The following is a 24,868-nucleotide window of genomic DNA, read 5'->3' as shown; positions in this document are numbered from 1 at the left end:
CTGTGTGGTTTTGTTACATATTTGAATTGCCAAAGCCCTAGTTTTCTTTCTCTACCTTTATGTTTAAGGCAAAGCTCCTCCATTTTAAGAGGAAAGCATTCCTCTTTCACAAATTCTCAATAATCGCACGGATTATGAGAAAGATTGAAAAACGGTAAAAAAAATTCTGAAAAGTCCAGAATGAAGCAAGGTGAATGCCTCCTGACTTGCTATAGTGACACTCTACAGTTTCGATGTTATTCTTATAAACTTCAGTACTTTTTATAGTACCGTTTACTTGATTTTTTAAAACTAAAAAAAAACAACAACAAGAAAGGATATAAGAAAGAGACAATTCAGCTCTCTTGGTAGTGTGACAGTGTGAAATGGGAGGAACCGTGGCGAGAACAGGTAAAAAGTCTTCACCCCGGGAGAGGGGACAGAAGCACCGATGTGAGGTTAGCAGGGACCAGAAATAACAAAACGAGTGGTAAACAAACAAAAAGGCAAAAAGAAACAGTGCCACTGTGCTGCGTTAACTCCAGACTGGACACCCTATTGAGAGGGGTCCCATCTGGAGAGCAGGGTGTGTAAGGTAAAAACAAAAAAAGAACTGAGTGCATAACAAAAATGCACGTGTGCCTGCCCCAGTGGAGAGTGTGTGATGGGACAGGCAAAAAGCAAAAAGAATTAAAGAAAAGAAAAAAGAAAACCTTAAGCAGGTGCAATCCCCCCTCCAGGACTGTCAGTATTAAACTCCCCTTCCGGGGTTGTCCCTGCTTGGCCCTTCAGGGGCTGTCCAGTGTGCCTTTATAGGACCCGCCCAGCTGTGGCTCATCATCTAGAAGCCGGGACAGCTGGGACTTCAAAGGTGAGGCCTTGCCATTTCTACAGGGCTCCGCCTCCACACTGGACACGCCCTCGCATAACGCCACAGTAGTTAGTAGCTCATTGAAGAATCTCATCCAGCAATTTCTAGAAAGTTGTCTTAGTTACTCCAATTCAAACTACAAACTACAAGAACTGAGCTGTGGGCAAATCTTCTTAGGCTGTGCTTGAAGCCAGAGTCACAACACCGCTACTACTGCAGTGTTATTAAATGTTAAACGTGACCTTTCAGAGGAAGCCTGTGACACAGCATCTTCACCCTCTTCCAGACAATTGGGGGATCAGTCACCACTTTCAGATTCCTCACTGCTTGGTTATGTTGGACTGGATCTAAAAAAATAATTTGCTATTTGTGGTCTATGTAATGAATGCTGTTGTTATTTGTTCAAAGAACCCCAACAAATGAAGACCTATGATTTCTAAACTCATTTGGAGTATCCCCAGTGGTTGATACATATGGGAATAACAGATATATTGACAATTATCAATTATCCTGTGATTGATATGGTTCCCACAGAAAACGCAGTTTGTTAACCTTGCATTCAAATCAATTTACTGTGATAAGTACCATTGAAACACTAACTCTGGATTTCCTCCAATGGAAGGAAATATATAATCCAGAGAAAAATGGTCCATTCATAGATATAAGATGGGCTCAAACACTTTTTAAGTCAGGCTTCAATCTCCAAATGCTAAATGCTCCTTATCTCTTCCTCAATTGTTTAATTTACTGTGTGTGACCAGATCCAATTTTGCACAGTAGCCTCTAGGTGGCACCACCGTATCACGTCATTTAGCAGTTACCTATATGTCTACTTTCTGTCATTTTCAGGATTCTCTTTACTGTAAAATTTGTGTACATTGTGCTATTGTCATAAACACAAAATTAATATGCCGGTGTCTGGGAAAATGTTTGTATTATACTATATACATTTTATTGACTATTCAGACATGCATCCCTCCATTTGTAACAGCTCAATTCAATGAAGTGGCATGGGGAAGCCAGAGACTATCCCAGAGACAAGCCACAGGCACAAACACTGAGCAGGACACACACAGACACAGATACAAACACACTCACACAGTGGCCACTTTTTTTTTCCAAAGACCAATTAACCTACCAGTATGGTTTTAACTGTGTGAGGAAACCAGAAAACTCTGAGAACACCCACGCAAGATGACACCCTGGTCTGCAACTGAACCCCAGAGCCCCAGTGCTGAGAGACAGCAATGTTAGAAAACTATTTTTATTGTTGAATTTAGTTTTCAACATCTGTTTTAAAAGAATCTTATTATATTTTGCGCTACCAACAGTTAGGCAACTCAGCAGAAATTTCTCTCTTCCACCAGGCATTCCAGGAGACAAATAACGACTTAATTAAATTCCATCCATTTTCCAAGCACTTTATCTAATCCAGGGTCCTGGGGGAGCCAGAGCCTATCCCGGCAGGATACACCCCCGATGGGATGCCAGTCCTTAATTATATTCTTGAAGCTTGATTACATATTATAAGAAAGACATCAATGTCGGCCACAGTGCTACTTGATGCAATCCCTAGAAGAGATTCGTTGAAAAACGGATTTGAGAGAAGACAGGTTTTTTTTCCTGGCCCGGAAACATCTGGTTCCCAGATGTTTTAGTTCTTCTATGCGACTATCCAGCCGGTGAAGTACGTGGTTACTTCTTCATGTGATCACCTGTGTTCCTGTGCTCTTGGGCTGCTATCTCGTAATGGTGCTTAACAACAACAACAACAACAACAACAACAACAACAACAACAACAACAACAATAATATTTATAATAATAATAATAATAATAATAATAATAATAATAATTGCTTACACTTATATAGCACGTTTCTGGACACTCCACTCAAAGTGCTTCAGGTAATGGGGACTCCCCTCCACCAGCACCAGTGTGCAGCCCCACCTGGATGATGCGACGGCAGCCATAGTGCACCAGAACGCTCACCACACATCAGTTATCAGTGGGGAGGAGAGTGAAGCCAGATCAGAGATGGGGATTACTAGGAGGCCATGATTGGTAAAGGCCAATGGGAAATTTGGCCAGGACGCCGGGGTTACACCCCTACTCTTTTCGAGAGATGCCCTGGGATTTTTAATGGACCGCAGGGTGAGCGCCCCCTACTGGTCCTACTTACACCTCTTCCAGCAGCAACCTTAGTTTTTCCCAGGAGTTCGACATCCTATTTGTAAGCAAATAGTATTATTATTAAAGTTATACAATTCGATAAGAAGTTTCCTGATTTTTTATCAGTATGCTCTTGGAGGACGTCCTAAACGAATGAAACACCAGAACGTGGATCTTTAAGCACACAAATATAAGACAACAATCAAAAGTTCAAACTTCATTATTGCAATGGCTTCTTTTCCAATAGGAGGCCTGTTTTGTGCAAGTTATTTCTCACTTAAAAACAAGTCTTTTTGATTGTTTTCTTTTAGTCAGATTTAAGCAGTGACATACAGACTCACTCTGCCTTGCTCATTCACCGGAAGCACCGCCCAGGTTGTTTAAAAATTTACCTGTGGATCAGCTCATTGGAGTAGGGGGGGCAGGGCGTACTAGTTATTGAGCAATTATAAAAATATATCACAAGTTAGAGGCTAATAATGAGAAATACACTCGGGTGAACATGGTTAACAACTCTCTTTTAAATGCGTCTGATCCGCGTATTGGAGCTGAAAGTTTTGGGAGTAACTAGTTACTTTCCTGATGTCTCCCCCCCTCTACTCTGGCGCCGAGTTTCAGTTATTCTTCCAGTATCACTTGTTTGCCTCTTGACTCACACCTGGCTTTCGTCGAAACTGCAGTCATGGAGGAAATACGCCGATGAACAAAAAGTAGAACTCTTTTGTACAGTCAAACAGTTTTGAGTCTTTTGCAGTAACGTTATTCTCTGCAGATAAGCGAAATTATAGGAATGATTTTGAGGGTTCTTCTCCTGATGGCCCTCTCCGTAGGTAAGAAAAATACCTTCCACTAAATACAACCATGCCAAGGGTCGGTAAACAGGTTCTTTTTCTATTTGTAAAAGTATTAAAAAAACTCTTGATTGTAAATACGTAATGTTTTGCTTTTACGTTTCCTTTTTATTTCGTGATCAGGGCAAGTGATTACAAAATTTCCTTCATAAAACAGTGAAAGGCCTATTGTTTTTGCTTTTTCAATCCAGCTTTTGTTTTGGAAGTCATCACGAAGCTGATATATCTGTAGGTAAAGCAGATCGTGGGTATTTTGTTGTTGTTGAGAGTATAGCTAAATTGCAACATTTGTTCTGGGAATGTATTCCAAATCCATTTTATCAGTTGATTTATGTAGTCTGGGAATTTGTTTTCGAGTCTAGTTCCTCTGATCTCTAGGAGTTTATTTAAACTGGTTTTATTATTTATCTGATGAATTTCTGTCGCTTATCTTTAAAAAAAAAGTTTTGCTGAGGCTAGGATACAATATAAACTTTCAGCACGTGTCAGATACATTGTTGCAAAGTAGTAAAAAATTCCAGCACGTAAACTATGCCATCTGGTGTCATTTTTCTTCGTTAGAATAAACTTTCGTACGACTACAAATTGTAGAATAAGTGTGATCTGTATTTCTGACGTTATTGTCATCCAGAATTGTTAGTTGTGAACACAAACTGCTATATATTCAGTGTTTTGGTATTATTTTTTTAAGTTTCTAAACTTGTAGAGCAACTTAATTAAACGGATTTGGAGCAGAAATGCTTCAGGTATTTAGTAAACAATGCAGAAAGTATATCTGCACTTTCCTTTCACGTTGCTAAAGGGCAGGTAGCTGGGCTCCTGGCCTTTACTTTCGGAATCCCACACTTAGTTTCGCTGAAACAACAACAAAAACAATGGTTTTGTCTCGAAGCGGTTCTGTTAATTAGAAATCGAAGAATTCTTGCTTCTCCATTTTCACCCGGTAAACTGGGGGGATACGAATTTGTCGTTGAAGCTCTTTGTGCGGTTTTCGTTCACCGCAAAAACACCTTGTGTACAGTTTTCACCACTGTGCAACATGAGGGAGGGGTGTTCAGATCTATCATCTTCTACTGCAGTATTTGACTGTAGAGTACTATTTCACTAATTCGATAGATTAATTGAAAATTAACATAAGACAAAGTTCAGAAGTCAGCTATGGGAGGAAATCGCTAGATTGCGATTTGTGCTCATATTAAAGATGGTCAAATTGCAATATTTTATGTAAATCGCTACATACTGATATCTCAGTTTACGCGTTTTTTCCCCCCTATCGAAATATACTTTATTTCCAAAAGCAACATCTCACAATAGAAACATTCTCACATTCTAGCCAGGTATGAACCTAACGCGCAATAAAAACTTTCCGAATGGGGGGTGATGGTCCATTATCAATCCATGCAATGATCGGGCCGGATTTGCACAATAAAAGAGTGCCTCCCAGCCCTACCACTTGCTTACGTTCATTAGTCCCTTTACAGGGTCCAAACTCCTTTCCGGCGCTCCCTCGCCGTGGAGAAACCCCATTTGGCGACGTCGCGCTTCATCCTCTGTTAACATTACTTAGGAAGTCCTGTACTCAATTTCCGTTTGCGACTGGGTGCCATTGATTGGGGAAAGAGCTCTCTTATCTCCTCCCCCACTCGGTTTTGTTCACGATCTGTAGCCTGGAGGTGATCATTAGAATATTCGCACAGGTGTGCCTGCCAGTGAAAGGAACTGCTGTGTAACCAAAGACTTTCTAGGCTGCTGGGTGCCTGTAAAATGGCTTGGATTATTACTAAGGGAATACAGTGCGTGGTTAGACAAAAATCACATGTAGCGCTGTGTATCATGCGAACTGAAAAATTAGTTCTGAGTTTACGGAAGCACACCAAGGGGGAAAACATTCTTCGCCCTTATCTCGTAATTATGAGATGGTAATTCTCGCGTACTTTGTGATCACGCGATAGCACTATTGTATATAATACCTATATCGCTCCGTGCGGGCTGAGTTTTAAGCAGTGGAACTGATTGCATGTATAACTGTAAAAAAGTATCACGGAATTACGAGATAAGGGGGCGATTTTGTTCTCCCTTGGTGGCAGCAATGCGCTTCCGTAACACCTATAGAATGCGGTTAATTTATTTCGTCAAGTTTATACATATTGGTTGATAGTATACTAAAGTGTTTATTGCATAATTGTTTGGGAGTTCATTTAACAGTCTTGCCATTTTCCACATGTTACGACCTGCCTAAAACCGCGCATGGAGTGGTTGAGTGTGATTTAAGTGAATTTTAAGCTGTTGAAATCTGTTTTAATGCATATAAGCCCATACAAGAAAACAGAATTTCGATGTTGTCCTGGACAAGTTTACACGTGAATAAACGTGAACTTGGATAACACCAGCTGTGCTCTTTTGACGTGTTGTGTTTTCTCATTTGCTTTCGGATTCTTTGGGATGAACTGTACTTATACAAATAAAAGACGTGGCTTATTTTAAACAGGGGGAATCAAGCCTGTTTCTGCTCATTGTGAATTAATTTGTTCTTCAGAGTTTGGCAGTTTGGTGGGATATGGTATACACTTGCATTGGGTATTTTCAAAGTCTGTCTTTGTTTCTGCTGTGTCACTGCTGTTCCGGATAGTTAGGTGTGAAATACAGTACAAATATCCATCCATTTTCTAACTGCTACATCCAATTTGGGTTACAGGAGATCTAGAGCCTATCCTGGCAAGCAACAGGTGCAGATGTACATAGAGTTCATATTGACAGGATTTCAGTGCATTGCAGAGCATTTACAGTATATATACACTTGGAAAGATCCTTCTCCCATAAACAAATACTTGCAATAGTGTGCAGTGACTGCAGTATATACTTTTTATATACTAGTATAAAAAGGGACTGTATGTATTAGAGGAGTTAATTGTAAATCTCAAGCACAAGTGGTCTGCAAATGGATTAATGGAGACCTACTTGTTTCATCATTCACAGTATTTAAGTATAAACACGATTCTGGCAATAATGTTGCTGTTCAGATTGCCACTCTAAGATGTGCTATTAAATTAATTCCTTTTTATGTCATTTCTAAAGTAATCAATTCTACATTATTCAAAGTGTCTTGCGATGAAAATTAACAGTGAAAACAGTGGGGCACAAGTTGTAGATTGTAGTGTGATGGATCAAAAATATTCTATAGTAACTGTCTAGCATTATACTAATGTGTACAGTAAGACAATAGCAAAAGCAATTATAGGAAAGAAGACGAGGGCAAATTGACTTTAAATCTTGAAGGTGCTGTACTTCCCAGCAGCGTTTTGTCAGGAACCCTCAAGTCTATCAATAGGAATGAAGAGCGTCATTTAGTAACGGCTAATCAGAAATCCTGAGGTGCCCTTTCGAAATCAGTGTGACGTCCTCCAAGTCAGATTGCATGTTCCGTCATGTAACCTGCTGTGAGGCAGAAACAGACTTGACTGTGTTTAAGGGTATTTTGTGTGTGGGTAGAGGTGTTGGGAGTCTCATACCTCACAAGCCCGGGCATCTCCGATCATGTTATCTCATTTTTCTCATAACTTAGCTCCTCTCCCTTTAAACGTGTATGCCCGTCAGTCCCTGTAATGACCGCTTAGCAAAACTTATCATTAACTCTTTCTATTTTAAGGGAGTGCTCTAAAGATGACCTGGGTATACTCTTGAGTGCATTGGAGGGGCTAGAATTACTATACTGTCACTTACAACTTCTTTAGCTTAAATATACTGTCGATTTCAGCAGAATAACACACTTCTCACTGTGGGGATTCAAATGTCATTTCTTCCCCAGAGTGAGAAATATGATGCTATAAATTGCATAAATTTAGCACTAGTGTTGTTATTGTTGTTGTTTTGGACTGTATGTTGCTGGTCCTGATGACCAGACCGGTGACTCAACTGCAAAATAATTTTGTGTTGTGTAATCGGGGTTGTTTTTGAGGGCTCAGAAACAAAGTAAATACAACACTGTAGGCAATAATCTACACAGAAAAGCTGAATCAGACTTAAGTTAGTTACTGCCAGTCGGTGCTATCTCTCTTCATATTGTCTGGTTTGTATTTGTCTGCCAGGACACATCAAACGCTGGGCAGTCATTCTGTGTCCTAAAGGTCATTTCATTTTGCTGTTTGATCAGGGAGTGCAGGTTTTGATAAGAGTGCTCCTTTCACTTTACTGTGGAATGCAGCTAGCCATGTTTATAGAAGAGCCACATTTCAGTGCCTAAGCCTACTGTGTATTATTGCAAATCATCCTAAACATGAAAGCTTTAAGGAAAATCTGTATTGCCCCACATCATAACACGGCTATCATAGAGCAATGTTGAGGCACTGCTGGAAGTTTTGTACTGGAAGGAAGCAAAGGCATTCTTTGAAAAATATCATTTTGTTTTTCATTCATGGGATGTGTGTCCTACTTGGGAAGATGTTTTTTTTTTTACTCTATAAATGTGCTTTAACATTCGTAGCATTGAGGTATTTGTGGAGGTTTTCTTCAACTCCAAAACCAAATTTAGTAGTGCCACTCAGAAGATAACTTCAAAAAGCACTGGAAATCAGGATTTGTTTTTTGGCAAAGGATACTGGCATACTAACCCTGAGAGTTCATGATCATGAATTGGTAAGGCAGTGGTCTCTGCCTCTGTGTTGTGGCTCTGGACAAGAAAGCCGGGGCAAAGGTAACAACAGATTCTCTTTTTGAGACTAATGCAACATTCTAAAACTATTAGAATGGTGCAGTTTCTAGACCTGAAACCAGTGCAAACAGCTTTTGGTAGTGATGAATAAACTTTCTTCAAGCACAAGAGAATCTGGACCCTCAAAAAAGGAAATGCACAGGGTTGGCGCAGTGGTGGGCATTGCTGCCTTGCAGCTCTGGGGGGCCTGGGTTTAATTTCACATGTGGGGTTGTTGTCTGCGTGGGCTTTGTATGTTCTCCCTGTGTTTATGTGTTTCCTGCAGGCTTTTGCTCTGGTTTCCTCCCGCAGTCCAAAAACGTAACGCTAGGTTAATTGGGTTCTGGGAAAATTGGTCCCGGTGTGAGTGTGTGCCTGTCTGCGTTTGTCTCTCTGCCCTGGGGTGGACTGGTTTCTCATCCAGTGTGGACCCTACCTTGCACCTGTTTGATTGCTGCAGAAGACTCTTGCTCCACCATGACCTTGAATTGGCAGATGTGGTTAGAAAATGGATGGATTTTCAAACACATAACCAAATGCCCTCTTGGGTGTAACCTATCATTTTGTTTCTAGTATCTCCTTGATCGTGGATGTCACTCTCCTGTTGCTAGGAAGGTTACAAACATGATTGCGCAGTGTATTCTGCCATCGTTTTTGCAGTGTTTCTTTTCTCAGTCCTGAAAATCTTAATTTCCATTTGCAACCTCTCAAAATTCCCTCATAATATTCTAAAGGTAGGTGTTTGTTTGTTTTCACCCACAGGGTCATCAGTGGGAATATCGGTGACCTGTCCCACCAAGAGATACGTGGTCATTCTGTTCCAGCCTGTCACACTAACATGCAACTATCAGACCTCCTCCAGCCAGCCTCCTGTGGTGACATGGAGGTACAAATCCTTCTGCCAGGACCCCATCCAAGCAGCGCTGAACCCCAACAGTGCCACTAACCAGCTGGCCCAGGCTAATCCTAACTACAACCCCAATATCGAGTGCTCTGACAGCTCTCGTACTGTCCGTATCGTGGCTTCAAAACAAGGACCTTCTGTCACACTGGGGGAGATGTACCAAGCCCGCAAGGTCACCATCATGAATAGTAAGTGTGTTGCTCTTGAGGTTGTTACAGACCCCAGTCATTTTAGAGTGAGCGGCTTTGTCATTTGACATAGGTTGGCTATGTGGCTCAACTTCAAGTATAGACACAATATTGTATATCCGGTCCCTTGACCATTTGTATCACACATGGCCTGATGCAGGCATTCATCATGCATTTCCTCATACTGATGTTTAATATTTTGTGCTTCAAATGAAGTTTAATTATGCCTGAACTCTCGGTTTGTGAAATTTAGGAATTTCTCGATTTTCCACATCATACTGTGTACACAGGAAATGTACTCACCTATTGCACAAAAGCATACAAATTCACAACTTATCTGTCACGTTGTATTGCCTGCCAGATGGAAGAAACTGAAACAAGCTGGCTGAGGCCAATCAGTAGTATCTGACTGAGTCTTCCTGTGGTCTGTTCAGTATATGGTGTGGCAGCGTTTTTATGTCGTTTTCATCAGGTGAAGGATGGTCCTGAGCAGAATCTAAATGAGATTATTGTGATGCTCGGTTTTTGCTCTTTAGGAGCTGCTGACTTTTCAACTTTAAGCCCTGTTTCATACAAAAATAAATCATGTTGTAATCTCAAATATTATTTTAATCTTCAAAAACTCAATAGTGAGAAATGAAGGCCAGTTATTTTTTTTCCTACTTGTGTTCAAACTAATTTCTTTTATTCACATGTTAAAAATAACCTAATTTATTTGTGTTATCAGATATTAGGGAGGAAAACACTATTCCTAGTAAATTCTCAATTTGTGTAAATTACCTATTGCTCTTCAATAACCATCTGAGGAACGTAAGAGGTTTAATAATCAATTAAATATGCATTGGCACAGTTTGATATTACATGGTATTTGGATGCATTGTTAATTTGGTTTAGGCCATAAAATGCAGACTTTGGTCTTTAAAGCTGACTGTATGAAGCAGGAGTAATTTGAAAACTTATGACATGGCTAACCATTTAGTTAATACTACATTTTGTATCACCACAATTACTTGTTAAAAAAACAAAACCCACATATATAAAAACTGGTCTTTTCAAGGAAACAGGTCAGTCCACGGGTTTGAACATCCCATTCAGATCTCGGAAAGAATTAAACCAGTTGGCAGTCTGTAAGATGCAGCATTAGGAAATTTTGAACCTTTTACTGTATACCAAGATTCAAAGCAAAATATTCACCCACTAGTTTCCTGTGATTAAAATTTAAAGTAAAATCCATGAGGCCTTCTTATCCCACGTGCCAAGTTTGACCCTACTCTGTACTCAAGGGACAGTCAGTTTTTACTCTATGCCACATGGACATGACTTCATTATTAAAACCTCTCATGTGGTCAATTTAACATTTTTCAATTGATGACCGTATTTGTTTTATCATCATATTTTTTGGGAATTAAAGTGCGCAGTTCAATTTCATAGGTGCAATGATTTCATAACCGGTCTGCGCACGCACACGTGCACAGCTTAGAGGATACTTTGTCTCTGACTTTTCTCTTCCCTTTCCCAGATGCGGATTTGAGCTTTGGGCAGACTGCATGGGGAGACAGCGGAGTCTATGTCTGCTCGGTGGTATCTCCTCAGGATCTGACGGGAAACAATGAGGACTACACTGAACTGATTGTGCTGGGTGAGTGTGCCACTTTGATATTCAGCCTGTCTCTGATGCACATAATCTGAGCATTTCTGTGGAACTGAATTAGAAGCTGGGAATCACACTTACATGGTGGTTAGGAATGCTGCCTCACAGCTCCTGGGTCCAGGATAGCATAATCTGCTGGAGTGCCTTCTGTGTGAAGCTGGCTTGCTGTTCCTATGTATTCTCTAGGCACTCCAGTTTACTTTATTTATTGTGTGTTCCCTGTAGAAGATTTAACAGTAACAGATCTTGTTTGATTTGTCTAGTGAAACCACATTATGTTGCTTATCTGAAGCAGAAGACAAATCCTTATGTCTATAAAACATTGAGAATCAATGATTTTGTTTTGTACTCTGTGATTGCCAAATGCTAATCAACTTGGCTTGACACTATACAGCCTGTCCTACACAGGGCAGATCTGGAACCTTGGTACATATAGTCCTCTTATAGTTCCAGAAAACTGAATAAGATACAGCACTATAGAGCACTGGAGTCTTTAGTGTTACTTCTTCTCCCCCGTGTTCGTGTGGATCTTTGCAAGGCGCTCCCTGCAGGGTTCCTCCCACATGTAAGGTTAACTTACATCTGGGAAAACTGGCCCTGGTGTGCAAGAGTGTGTGTGTGTGTGTTTTCCTTGGGATTCTGTGAAAGTTATATCATTTGCACTTGTTTAAGATGCATAGGCCTTAAAGTAATAATTCAGGAATATCCTGGATTGTTGTTATGACCTGCAAAAGCAGGGAGTTGACTGCTGTAAATCAGAATTATCTGAGAGACATACTTCTAAATGAGGCTTTCACATAGAATGGAGCAGTAGTGAGAGCTCAAGAGTCACAGCCGGAAGGTTGCAGGTTCAAATTATGGGTGGCTGGCACAGGAGTTGTTTTTGTAGCTCCAGAAAGGCATTTTATGGTACAAATACAAGCTACTGTATTATCAAAATTAATAATTATCACAAAAGAATATAGTGTATAGCCCCAAAATGAGAGAGGACACAATAGCTAGTGGTAGACATGGTAACCAGATGAAAGACAAATCAGTGAGTTGGTGAGAGGCTTTTGTATGAACATGATGTTGATCGCGTTTGACCTGCTTACCTTACCAGCTCCATTACAGAAAACTCAAACGCACGCAGCTTTTATTAATAAAATAACAGGATCATCAATCCAGTTAAATCAGTCAGTTTCGAAGGTAATAAAAAAGCAAATTAGAGCAAAAAAATATATACAACATGCAGATCCGAATGTCTTCTGTTATGGTGTGCTTAGCGAATAAAAAAAACCTGAGAAATATCGTCAGAGGTTTGGAAGCTGTCAATAATATTTAATATGCCATGGGTATCTTATCTGGAATAACAGGAGTAACGAAGTTATGTTGGCCTTCTAATGGGAAAACCCTTTAATAATCATTTTGTAAAACAATATCAGAAGGATGAAAGGGAAGACAAACTGTAACTGTTGTTACACTGGCAAAATGTGAGTCATTTAGCCTGGCTGTTGGCAAAACAGGTCAGACCAGTTCAGTCACTTCTAGACAGATATTGCATTTTTGTTGTGTTTAGCAGTCTGTAGTTGCAGTGTGTAGTGTTGTACATTAGTAACAACACACTTCTCTTTTTTTTTGTTAGCCTTACATTCACTTGCTGGTTTCTTTCATTCTCACTGTTTATCTATGTATGTTAAACAAATAGCAAAATCTAGGGTTAAGCCAGTAGCGTTTTACCTTGTTTTTCCCTCTTATACCTTATTAGAAACAGGCACTGAAGGATGAAATGAAATGCACATTATTATGCAAGCTTTCTAGATTCTAATAAATTGTACTTTACAAAAAAAAACTTATTAGATTCACTTGCCACAGTAGTCCAGCGTAAGTTTTGTCCTTTTTGTTGATTGGTTCTTAGCATTAAGAGCCTCTGTATTCAAAACGCTAAGCAGGTTCAACTCCTGTTGCTTCCTGTGGGGGTTTAATTACCTGAACGCTCCGAGTACAAAGTGGGAGGACAGGATACAGTTTGTCCCCCCTTTTTCCTTTGGCTGCTAATAGATTATTGATCTAAGCATTTTCGTGAAGCCCTGGGTAAGAAAATGAGAAAAGTTAAAGGATTTAAATCTGTAATAAATCTACTGCATGGATCCATTTGGGATATGGGGGAAAAAGAATAAAAAGGAATGAATTTTCTAAGGAGTTCCTAAAAACATCCTGCTCCTCACATGCAAGAAAATCCTGTATGTTTCCAACAGGCTTCCTGTCTAACCCCCAGTTAGCAATTTATATGTACATCTTTGAGCCCTCTAACTGGTGCATGTCTGGTGTCCTGAGGTTTTGTTTACTCGGGAGACTGTGACAAAGGGGGAGAATTGATTTTCTCACCCTGCTGCGAGAGACAGTTGACTTGTGCCATCCCTGCAGTTACTCAACCACCTTACTCAAAAGACAAGTGAGACTTGGGGAAAAAGTTCTTAACGCACCTGTTTTCAAATGAGAGGGCTGACCGTTCGACGTGCATTAAAAGCAGGTATTTTCATCAGGTTTTTTCTTAAATGGTTAAATCAAATGTGCAGCGAGTTTTGGAGTTAATCTGGATGACAGACGTCTACAGATAGTAATGGCATGTAAGCTTAAAGGGCTTGGCTTTGCAAAGTGGCAGTCCTAAGGTTGTTAAGATAGGACATCCCTGTCTTTTATTTCAGCTGAAGGGACCCCTGTGGGTTCTATTGTATGTGGAGGGATCTTGTTCAGGCAGGAGGCCTACCTTCTGTGTGTGCTTAGTTACCTCTGCAGCACCTCCTCTTAAGAGGTCTGTTGGCTCTCTGGACTCCAGTCTGCCAGTAACTGTATCAGACAAAGCTCCTGTTGTGCTGCTCAAATGAGATAACATTGTAAAAACATGCCTGTGGAGCATTTCCCTGGATATTGTATTCGGCTTTGTTTGTTTTTTAACTAAGAAAGACAAATACTTGATGTTTTCATGTGACTAGATTTATATCCTCCTAATTTGCTTGTCAGTGGACTTAATGTTAGTGTCGTTCTAGTTTGAGCAGGACAGGATGGGAATTTGATAAGTGTAAAATCTACTGTTGTTAAATTGTATGTTAATATTGTGTAAACAAGAATCCTACTAGGTGTCAAACGCCATTGAATAACTTCTGGGATGGGCAAGCTGTTTGAATTTGTGACCAGAGTGAGGAGCAAACATTCCTTGGCTGTCTGGTTAATGGTTAAAAAGATTATTTTGAAAGCACTTCATTTTAGAGTCTTTATTCTGCATTAGATTGGCCTTTGCATTTCCTCTGCTTCATTTGTTTTCTGTTAGTTGCTTGGCATGATTTATCCACTGTTGTTTCTGGCTACATCATTCTTCCCAGTGGGGGGAAAAAAAACCTACCAGAATATTATTGTCAAGACAAGAAAATTATGATTGGACAGCACTCTGAAGCCCACTGGTGCTTGACTACTTAAGGAAGGAGCACCATTCAGAATCTATTTCTTTCTTGAAATTAGAGGAGCAAAAATGTGTTTTTTAGTTTCTTTATTTAGAGTATGGAAATGACCTAGCTTTTGCAGAGACAGCCGAAGAAATTACAAAAAATACCACTTGTTTCTCGAATATAAGACTTATAAAAGAGTGGAGGCTGTTCAGCTCATCTTTCTTGTCTGATTGCTCTGTGCTACGTGTTCCAAGAATCCCATTTTGGTATTCCTTGACAAACAATGGTATTGGCTTTGACATCATAGCTGGGTAGCTTCTTCCTGGTTCCAGCAGTCTTTTTGTCTGTAAAAATACTCCTGCTCTCGGTTTGAAAAGAACTTCCTCTTATTTTTTGCTTGCGTCCTCTTGTTTGTTTCTGTGTTGAAGAAAATGTTGTCCCCACCTTGCACTTGTACTTAAATCAGTACAAGTGCACAACCCTTAGTTTTCTCTAAAATGTTCACATCTAAAATGATTCTTGCTGTCCTTTAGGCCGATTCCAAAGTTATTCTATCTTTGGTGCTGTGTGGCAGACAAAATGGCTTCCAGTATTCTAAAATGGGGTGTTACTGGTGCTCTATACAATTTTAGAAAAACCTCCCTTGACTTATATGGTTAAAAGTGGAAATGAATCTAGCCCTTTACCTTTTATTTCTTCCCTACATTTTCCTGTATTGTGAACTAATTCAGTGATTCCCTAGAATCTTCTTGCCATAGAGACGATGAGCTGGTTTAATTGTAATTTCATTGTACCGTGTTGAGTGAGTGTTTTGCTAATGCTAATGTTTTTTCCTTAAGGACAAGTGGATTAATACAATCGGGCCCTGGCTGTTTGCTTTTACTTCCTGTGGCTGTGCTGTATTTTCTTTCTCAGCCTACAACATGCTGTCATTTATTTTCCTAGCTGAACACTTTGCTAAATATTTAAAACCTCAAACATTTATTTCTCTTTGATCTAAAATGTTCCGATCTCAGAGATGCTTCAGTGGCAATCTCATCAACAAAACGGCTTTGGAAAGGCGGCCAGTATATGTGTGCTAAACATTTTTAGGACTGCGTTTCTTAAAAATCCAGATGATTTCAATTTACTTTTGTTCTTGAACAAAGCCAGGGGGGGTAATTTGGAGATGTCTTGTGAAAAGTGACCACCATCTTGAGCTGTCATCATTCCAAGTGCGAAATTAAACTGTGACAAATGTTATGATTTGTCTGCATCTTTTTAAGTGACATACCCTTCTAATATTATAATGATCACATCAGCCATGATGTAAATCTGTCCTCTTAGTCTTAGCAATTTCAAGACTGAGATGGTTGATGTAGGCTCATTTAGCCTGCCAATGCTGTAGTTTAGCTGTGTTAAGAAAGGTCACAAGGTGAAGGTCAGACCAGGAGCTTCTCAGTAACTGTAGCTTTTTCTTTCTGTCTTAGGGAGGATGTCAAACACAACTGACCTGTTGCCAGGCATTGACTTATTGGTCATGGAAGGTACTATTCCCCTGGAACCCTCACTCTGTATTGTTAGGTTGTGTTTGAGTGGAGTTGTTCATTCAGTATCAAGATGGTGCGTTATGATCCTATACCAAGAATCTGAATATAAAAATGTAAAAAAAAAAGGCAAACTGGCATGGATTCTTGTCTTTCTTGGACTGTATTTTCTTATAATGAGAAAAATCCCTTTTTGTTCCCCACTTTTCACAACAATTTTATATTACAGAATGAAATAATACAGATTCTTTAGGATTTACAGTGAAAATTAATTTGCTGATTCTATTTTTGCGAATTGGAATTGTTGGAAGTATATTGGTTTTGAGGGAAACCTATTCGGATTTTTCCGAGTACTTATTTGTCTTGGAGTGTGAAATGTTCAAACATTTCACCACCCTATCCAAGACGCCCTCTGTCTTATTTTTTTGTAATAGGTTAACGTAAAAATATTTTCCTCTCAAGGAGCCCCTTAGCATTGCAAAGCTAATTTTCGAAAGACATTGAATTACTTTTAATTGGTCATGTGATTGATTAACAAATGGAAGCAAAATATGTAAGGAGCCCCTAACAGATGGGTGCTTTTGTCAGTAGTATTCAGAATGGAGCAGAAATCTCTTCTTTCATATAGACATGGCTGTTTGTTTAATCAGCTTTTACTTACAAAGGCAGATAAGTGGACTTTTTTTAAAATGTACTTTAATCATAGTGGGAGGGGTTGTAAATGTTACACAAACATTTTAAATAATGTCTACTAGTTGAACAGAGTTTTCGGCGCTAATTTACAATAGGTTTCTGTCCTGCTGACAAATTTAAAGAGACAAACTAATTAACAGGGGTGGCACAGTGGTGCAGTGATTATCAGTGTTGGGGCCCTGGGTTCAATTCCTGTCCTAGAGTGCTGAAGGCATGGTATTTGCATATTCTCTCCATGTTCACGTGGATTTCCTCCCTACAGTCCAAAGACCAATTTGTAGATTAATTGGGCTTATGGGGAAATTGCCCCTGGTGTGAATGTTTGCATCTCTGTATCTGTGTTTGCCCTGGCCCCATGCCTGTTGATGACCAGGATAGGTTCTGGCTCCTCCATAAATTGGATAAGATCGTTAGAAAATAGATAGACAGAAGCAGTAACCATTCAGAGCAAGATTAACCAAGCAAAGAAAAAAACAGATAAATACAGAAACATGCTCTTTTACCAAGTTATTTGTAAAATGCCAGATTTTCATGTCTTTGCCTTGAAAGTGTACAATTCATGGCATTTCATTAACGGGACGTAGTTTATTTGTGTAAACACCATTTCAAGTGCAAAATGGAGGGCTTTGGGCCTACAAGTTCATACAAGCCTTTGATCTGGCAGTATTAATTGCGTTGAGAAAGAAGGCAGCATGAATCAGGTAAAGAAAAGCAGGAGCTGAATTCAAATGCAGTGTAATACAACTTGGTGTGACTAAGTCCACTTTATGAAGAAAACAAATGAAGAGGACCACTGGTTACCCTTCTGTTTTGATATGTAGTGGGATAAGACCGCCCATCGATGATGGGTGCGGCGGTTTGTTTTCCGTGACTAATAGGGAATAAATTGCTAATTAATTGTCCGTTCTCCCTCTTTCTCCAGACTGGCTCCTGGTTGTGCTGGTTGTCCTGGGGTTCCTGCTGCTTCTCCTGCTGATTTGCATCTGCTGGTGCCAGTGCTGCCCACACACTTGCTGCTGCTACGTCAGATGCCCCTGCTGTCCCGAGCGCTGCTGCTGTCCCCGGGCACGTGAGTGAAAATCTTCAAATCCTTAATACAAAGGAACAAGTAAAGGTTTATTCCATGCAGGAGAAAAGAAACACAGCGTTTTGGCTGTGGACACAGCTGAAACATTGCGTTTCCTTTCTTCTCTTTTCAAGAAATAAACCGTTACTTGTTCCTTTGCAGCCTACGCATGCTGACGCAGCTCCCTACTTGAACTACGTTATTTATAAACACATACTACCTAATTGTTTGCAAGCGGTAGTTGCAGTACGGTAGAAAAAAGGGATATTTTATCCATATTTTATCATGGTTAAATTATAATAAAGTTTAGGGTGTATATCCTGCTTTTTGAACCATTTGAAATTGTGGTTATATTTGCAGAGGAAGAGAATAAATATTTCCCTTATTGTTGCCTTTTATTTTTCCAAAGTGGCAGCCTGATACTTCTTAGTGTGCAGATTTGTCCTTTTCTGTCATTGCTTATAGTTCTCTACCCATGCGTGACAGTAGTGGTGAGGAGTTCTTTCACTGCACTCCTCATCTTATTTCCCTGTGTGCTCCGCTCACCTCTGCAGTGTACGAAGCGGGGAAGGCTGTCAAATCTGGGGTGCCCAGTGTCTACGCCCCTACCTTGTACGCTCCCAGCATGTACTCCCAGCCTCATCAGGGCACAATGATGGCTCCTGGCCACTCCATCCCCATGGTGCCTGTTCCCATGGTCCAGAACGGATACCAGCCGGATTACGAAGCTGCCAGCTCAGGTGAGGAGTCCATTGTCAAGTCTGTTTGCCCCAGATCCTGGTGGGCACTGCTGTTGAGACCTGATCCTGTAAGGCAACAGGCCAGTCCTAGGTTACTGGCTATTCACAGTGGAAGCAGTGGGACTTGTAAAGCAAAACAAACGATTTGAATAAATTCATCGGGGTGCATGCTGGAAACAGAAGCAGAAGACATGGGTGCCGTCTTAGGACCAGGACTTGGTATCAGTCCTGTACGGGGTTGAAGATTGACTGTGGGGACACTTAGACACCTCCCGTCCTTGAGCCTCACAACAGTTCTTTCAAACAGTGACAGATTCAGCTCTAGCTAATGGTCTTTATTTAAGGGAGAATTCAGAGTTCACTGAAGGCTGTCGCAGTAATGGGCTCATGGACCACATGAGCACTGTGACACGAATAATATGAAAGTGATGTAGTGACACAACCCATGAAGTTCCAAGGAACAGGAGAGCTTTTCCCTCAAGTGTTTGCCCTCTTTTAATTCATAGACAGTTATATCCTGTTAAATGTAATGTTTTGTATTCAAATGTTTTAAATGCTAATGTTTCCAAACCTTCAGAGCCTGTTGCAGTCAAAAGTTCCTTGTTTCTTCAATTTTGTTTCCTACTAGAGTGACATTAAATGGGCTTTGTTATAGTTAACGTTAATGTTATGAATAATTTTTTCCCCCAGTTGGGCATGGCTCCCAGGTTCCTCTCCTGCGTGACCAGGAAAGTGGTGCTAATTCTGGTAAGTGGCAAGCCGAAGAACTGATCGTTTGTACACTGTGCCCAGGCCTGTAGCTTTTGATCGTAATACAGGCTAACCGTTAGTGTCGACGGTGTGATAAAATTACTGGACATCTGGTAAATGAACCTGGGAGACCCAATCTGAGAGGTGTTGAAAACTGAATTATTCACTATGCAGTGCTCGTAATGCAAGATGATTATTTTACCATACTAATGTAGCATGACACTTATTTCAATATTCTGTATCTTGTATGTGTAGTAATGGGATAAAGTATAGAATACTGACAACATTGTGCTTTTTTTAAATCAAGAGGTTGCCTTTGTCTTCTAGACCATCTTTAAAGAAGGGGTCAGGCTGATTTCTAGCTGGGAAATCAAAAGCCGCATTCCTTCATTCAGTCAAATCAAAGCTCTTTCCTTGTAGTCCGCAGTGGTTACCGAGTTCAGGCAAACCCGGCAGACAACTCCACCCGGGTCCTTTATTACATGGAAAGGGAGCTGGCGAACTTTGACCCCACAAGACCTGGGAACGCGAATGGGAAATATGAGAGATGTAAGCGTCTTGTTTTTTTTGTCCTTTAGACAGCACCTTGGGGCAACCTTGTTCTGAAAGGCGCTTTATAAAAATAAATTGAATTGAAAAGGAGAATGATCTAAATTTTCTTGGTACTGAAATTAAAGCAAATTTGTGGTTATAACCAAGTTGCTTCACCTTCTGACTGATTGCTCTTGTAGTGAAAACTACGGGGGGGATAAATTGGTAATATTTTGCTGGTACAAGAGAAATTATATGATATTGTGGCATGCTTTCTTTAGCTGGTTAGGTGAATGCACCTGGATAAAAGTTGTGAATGGCTGGGACAATATACAAATATTATATATTATGGCATGATATACATTTATACTTACATTCAATTACATTTTATGATATTGTATATATTAATATATATTTAATACTTTATTGTTTATATTTTTTATTATATTATTTTTGGCAGCTATTTCTTGAATTTAATCTTTAAAAATATCCAATTTAATGGTCCACTCAAGAATACATTTTAAATGGACCTTTGATGCCAAAGTGGTATGAAATGTCCGAGCAGCGTCGGGGTACTCGGACAAAGAGACAATTAGTACCGTGCTGCATGCTATTACTGCTGACCTCAGGACTGAGGGGCTCTCCTTTCTCCACCGTCTCTTGCAGTGGCGGGGATGAGCGAGGTGAGCTCCCTGCACGAGGACTCCAACCCCCGAGGCATCCTGCGCGACGGGATGAACCGAGCGCGCAACCCGCCGATGGCGGCCATCATGGACCGGGACGAGAACATGAGCACCATCAGCAGCGTCTCCCAGCAGGGCCGCTACCGCGACGACGCCGGGAGCCGGGGCGGTCTGCCCAGCCGGGGCCGCGCCCGTTCCCTGGACAACCTGGATGACCTGGGCCGCAGCTACTACGACGAGGACCACGCAGAGAGAGGAGGCAGGGAGCGGGGCCGGCGCGGGTAAGTGGTAGAATTCTCCCCTTCCGTATGATCGTTTTATCCCACTGGCTGGTAGTTGTATCGACGTTCGGCGGGGTGTTTCTGTCTTTTAAGCCGCTGTTTTTCCCTCAGGTCTGACGACGAGTGGAGTGGGCGGGGCTATGACCGCGACGACCACAGGAGGCGGGACTACTCCCCAGACAGCCGCCGCGGCGACGGGGGTTACAACGAAAGGCGGACCCGTAGCCGCGACGACCTGGTGAACCTGGACCGAGGGCGGAGCCCGGCGCCCCGCGGGAGGGGCTACGACGACAGCATCCTGCAGGAGGCGCTGCAGCGGAAGAGGATGAACGAGCAGAAGCGGGCCGCGAGCCGCGATCGCCTGGACAGCGGGAGCGAGGCCCCTTCGTCTCGGTCTGGCCGTGGGGAGCGGAGAGGCCCCGACCGCCGCCGGCACAGCGATGACGAGGATAGGTTCCCCCCTCCTCTGCCGCCACCCTACAGCGAAAGCGAATCCTCTAAGAAAAGTAACCTGCGGAAGGTACACTGAAACTTGGGTGAATTTAAGATAACAAATGTCTTTAGAATTGCCCTATTGAAAAGGTTGCATGTGGCTTCTTGTTTCATTGAGAAAACTGAGCGGCAATCAATCGATCTGCAGGTTTGTAAACTAGCAAAACGTTATTTTTTTCCAGAGTTCTTTTATTTTTTCTTGGGGTAATTTAAAGTGGTGTGATGTGCTCATCCAGATGGATTGAAAGCATCTTGAATTTGAACTGAAGCATGGCAGAAGGCATGCCTGGCTGTATTACAGTACTTTATTGAAAGATATAAAGGTCTAGAAAAATGCCCGTCTGATTTACTCAAACTCTGTTGTTTTGTCACCCTCAGAAGCTGTTTTTTTTTATTTGTCTGGAATGCTTTGAATGGTAATGCAGGGAGATGATTTACAGGAAAAAAATCGTTTTTGTTTGCAAAACTTCTGGAAAAAATTTGAGTGGCTACTACTACTTATACTAAATTTGAGTGGCTACTACTACTACTTATAAACTGCTGGTAATGCCTTACAAGGAATACAAACCATGCCATATAAATATTCAAGTATTCTTTGTTTTAGGCTGTACATGTTACATATCTGCTCTCCTCTCATAATTTGGAGTTTTCCTTTAGACTAGAGTAAAGTGTGTTTATGCCCCCAAATTTTTGCCATCTCCCATGAAAAAGCGTGGGTGACCCTGAAAAAGCACACAACTTGTGAAAAGCAAACCCATTGAAACAAAAAAAGGAGTTTGCACGTTTACCATTGGCAGCACTTCACTGCCACCACCATTTTGTCCAGCTGAGATCTTTCTCTTAACTGAGTTCCGGCTCCGCTTCCGCACTCCAGGATCGAGCCTAACGAAGGACGGATCCCGCCGATTAAATGATCATCTTTGTCTTTGTGTTTCAGGATGGAGCTGTGAGCAGGGAAAGCTTGGTGGTGTGACGCTCCCAGTGAGATCCGTCATTATCCCAGTTGCACAGGAAGCCAATCCCTCCCACCCTCACACCAGCACACCTCCTTAAAATTTGAGTCTTCTAAACATCGAGCATTTGACATACGACAGAGAACACTTGCAAAAATGTTTCCCCTTTTTCCAGCAGAAGGAATTATCTGTACCACTGTTGTTTCCCTGCACCTCTTGACACCATTGGCTTTGGCCAGTGAATTCTAATGGGAGAGAGGGTGAAGTGTTTCACTGGAAATGTTTTACCAAGCAATTTAAAATATGTGGCTCATGGGTGTGTTCAGCACAGAAGGCCAAGTTATTTTTCAAGTGTAAAACCAATAACAATCTACAAAACATGTTCCCTTTATCCTAGGGAACAAGATTTAAAGATTTTTTTCAGTCTTGATAGGCATTTCTGGGGGAGAGGGGGATGTGGTTTTATACAGCTCCTAACATGATAACCCTGCTATTTCACCAATATGCAACCTAGTCTAAAGTTATGCATCCCTTTAATCTGGAATACAAAACTACTCGTATACATGTACATATATTCCCGTTTACATTCTCATTTTTGCTTCTCTTTTATTTACACAGACTTAGTGCTTTTTAAAATACTATTGATTTGAGTTTTAGTAGCTAAAGCCAGTGACAGAATCTGTCCATCTTTTCTACAAAAGTCAGCTTTGGTCCCTGTATCTTATTTTGTTGCTCACTAACAACAAATTGGTGATTTAATTTTTTTTTTAAGGACAGCTAATCGAGGAAAACACACATTTGAACAATATTTGGTTGCATCCAGAGGAATGATTTATAGTTTGGAAGACTCTTAAACATTAAAAGTAGTGTTCTGATGTCTGCAGCTTCTGTAATAAAACATGCACATTCAACAGCAGTAATAGTTTCACAACAGCAATTATGCTACTTTCTCTTCTGCATACTTTCTTCAAAAGAGGATGGGGACTCCTGTGTTCTAAAACTAGCATGTAAATATCCCTTGCTCCTTAACTCAGAAATGTGCTTGATACGTTCGTTGTAAATACATGACACATCTACACACTACATTAGAGCTAATTTTCCTTTGGGCAGCTCCTTTATATTTGAGTGTCATTGATTGTTATTTTTAAAAAATCTTGCTATTTTTTAAATGCCTCGATTTATCAGGTGTTTTCTGTACAGATGCTTTCCTCTGAAATATTTCAGCAAGCTAAAATGACTTAAGAAGGGAGATTTAAATGATCACAGTCAGATCTCTTGCGTAAACAACGTACTTAAAATATTGGAGTTTGGTTAGTAATGGCTTTCATTCTGCTTAGAAAGCTGGAGTCTGCTATCAATGTATAAAGGATATTTTTAATATGATTTTAATGCTTTTGAACAAGCTCTGCTAAGGTTTCTGCATAGAAAATGTAATGGAAATTATGAATGACAGGATTAGAATATTTCAAATGCGTAAAGTTATCTAGTGAGGAAAGTCCTATTACTGTATGACTGTTTATAAACTGAATTGGTCTTCTGTCCATTCTCTGTATTACTCAGATTAAGCTACAAAACTTGCATGTTTAAAGTTATTGTATACTTTAAACAGACTAAGTTCTTCATTAACCACTTTCAGTTTGATTTGTAATGACATTCTCATGGATTTTAAAGAAAAAGGACTTAAGTACCTTAAATATTTTCTTATGTGTCTGTAAATCTACCAGTTTGTGAATGTTATTGCAATGTACATCGTGTAGCATCATTTGTATATTAATCTGTAACCTTTTTTCATTGAATTAGGTGCAAAATTGTTTATTTTTAAAAGGGGTAAAGACCTACATTTAAATATGAATCTTAGTTTTAGAACGTGCTAAGTCAGGATATCCGTCTTGTGCTAGAAACACTTCGACTAGACCCTAGGTCTGCATCTCCACAAACTGCCTTTCACATTGTCAATACATATGATTTCATTCAATTTCTGATTTACTGTCTCGAATATATTTTCAGATATCCTGATCCAGAACTGCTAGTGCCCAAATAATCTTTTGAGATTATTATGTGAACCCTATTTTTTTTTAACACAAGTCTTATTCACTCACGTGTGCTGGTTTAATTTATTACAGTTGGGTTAAGAGCGCCCTCTTGTGGCTATTTGCTACCTACACTCTGACTTCCAATAATGGCTTTGAAGATGTAGCGTCTTCTAAATCTGTTTTTAACTTTTTGCATTGTAGTGTAAATGACACCTTGTACAGTTTACTAATTACTTCCAATCAGAATTTTTACAAAGTGTACGACTAAGCCTGTTTCATGTTTGTAACTTTTGCAAAAAAAAATAGCGATTTAAAATAAAAGATACTGGAAACGCCTAAACCCACTTGTTTGGTCTTTAACCGCGATCTGCCCTGTGATATATCCCGAGTAGCT

General features: G+C 40.4%; 1 protein-coding gene across 2 annotated transcripts; it reads left to right on the top strand.

The window, feature by feature from the left end:
* The first annotated feature begins 3,630 nt into the window (after positions 1-3,630).
* Positions 3,631-24,814, top strand: lsr (lipolysis stimulated lipoprotein receptor). 2 transcript variants are annotated; one of them, XM_088620445.1, is made up of 11 exons: positions 3,631-3,850; positions 9,321-9,650; positions 11,170-11,289; positions 16,196-16,252; positions 17,868-18,014; positions 18,566-18,751; positions 19,442-19,498; positions 19,922-20,050; positions 20,699-20,996; positions 21,108-21,516; positions 22,426-24,814. In XM_088620445.1, the coding sequence occupies exons 1-11, from the start codon at positions 3,811-3,813 to the stop codon at positions 22,459-22,461; spliced, it is 1,809 nt and encodes a 602-aa protein (XP_088476571.1). In that variant the 5' UTR covers positions 3,631-3,810; the 3' UTR covers positions 22,462-24,814. The 2 variants fall into 2 exon arrangements, with proteins under 2 accessions (XP_088476571.1, XP_088476572.1); XM_088620446.1 differs by lacking the exon at positions 16,196-16,252 and having other exon boundaries at positions 3,638-3,850.
* Positions 24,815-24,868: the final 54 nt, after the last annotated feature.

This window comes from Lepisosteus platostomus, chromosome 26, assembly GCF_059453375.1.
Source record: "Lepisosteus platostomus isolate fLepPlt1 chromosome 26, fLepPlt1.hap1, whole genome shotgun sequence".
NCBI lineage: Eukaryota > Metazoa > Chordata > Actinopteri > Semionotiformes > Lepisosteidae > Lepisosteus > Lepisosteus platostomus.
The sequence above is the reverse complement of the archived record's forward strand: the minus strand, read 5'-3'. Positions and strand labels throughout refer to the sequence as shown.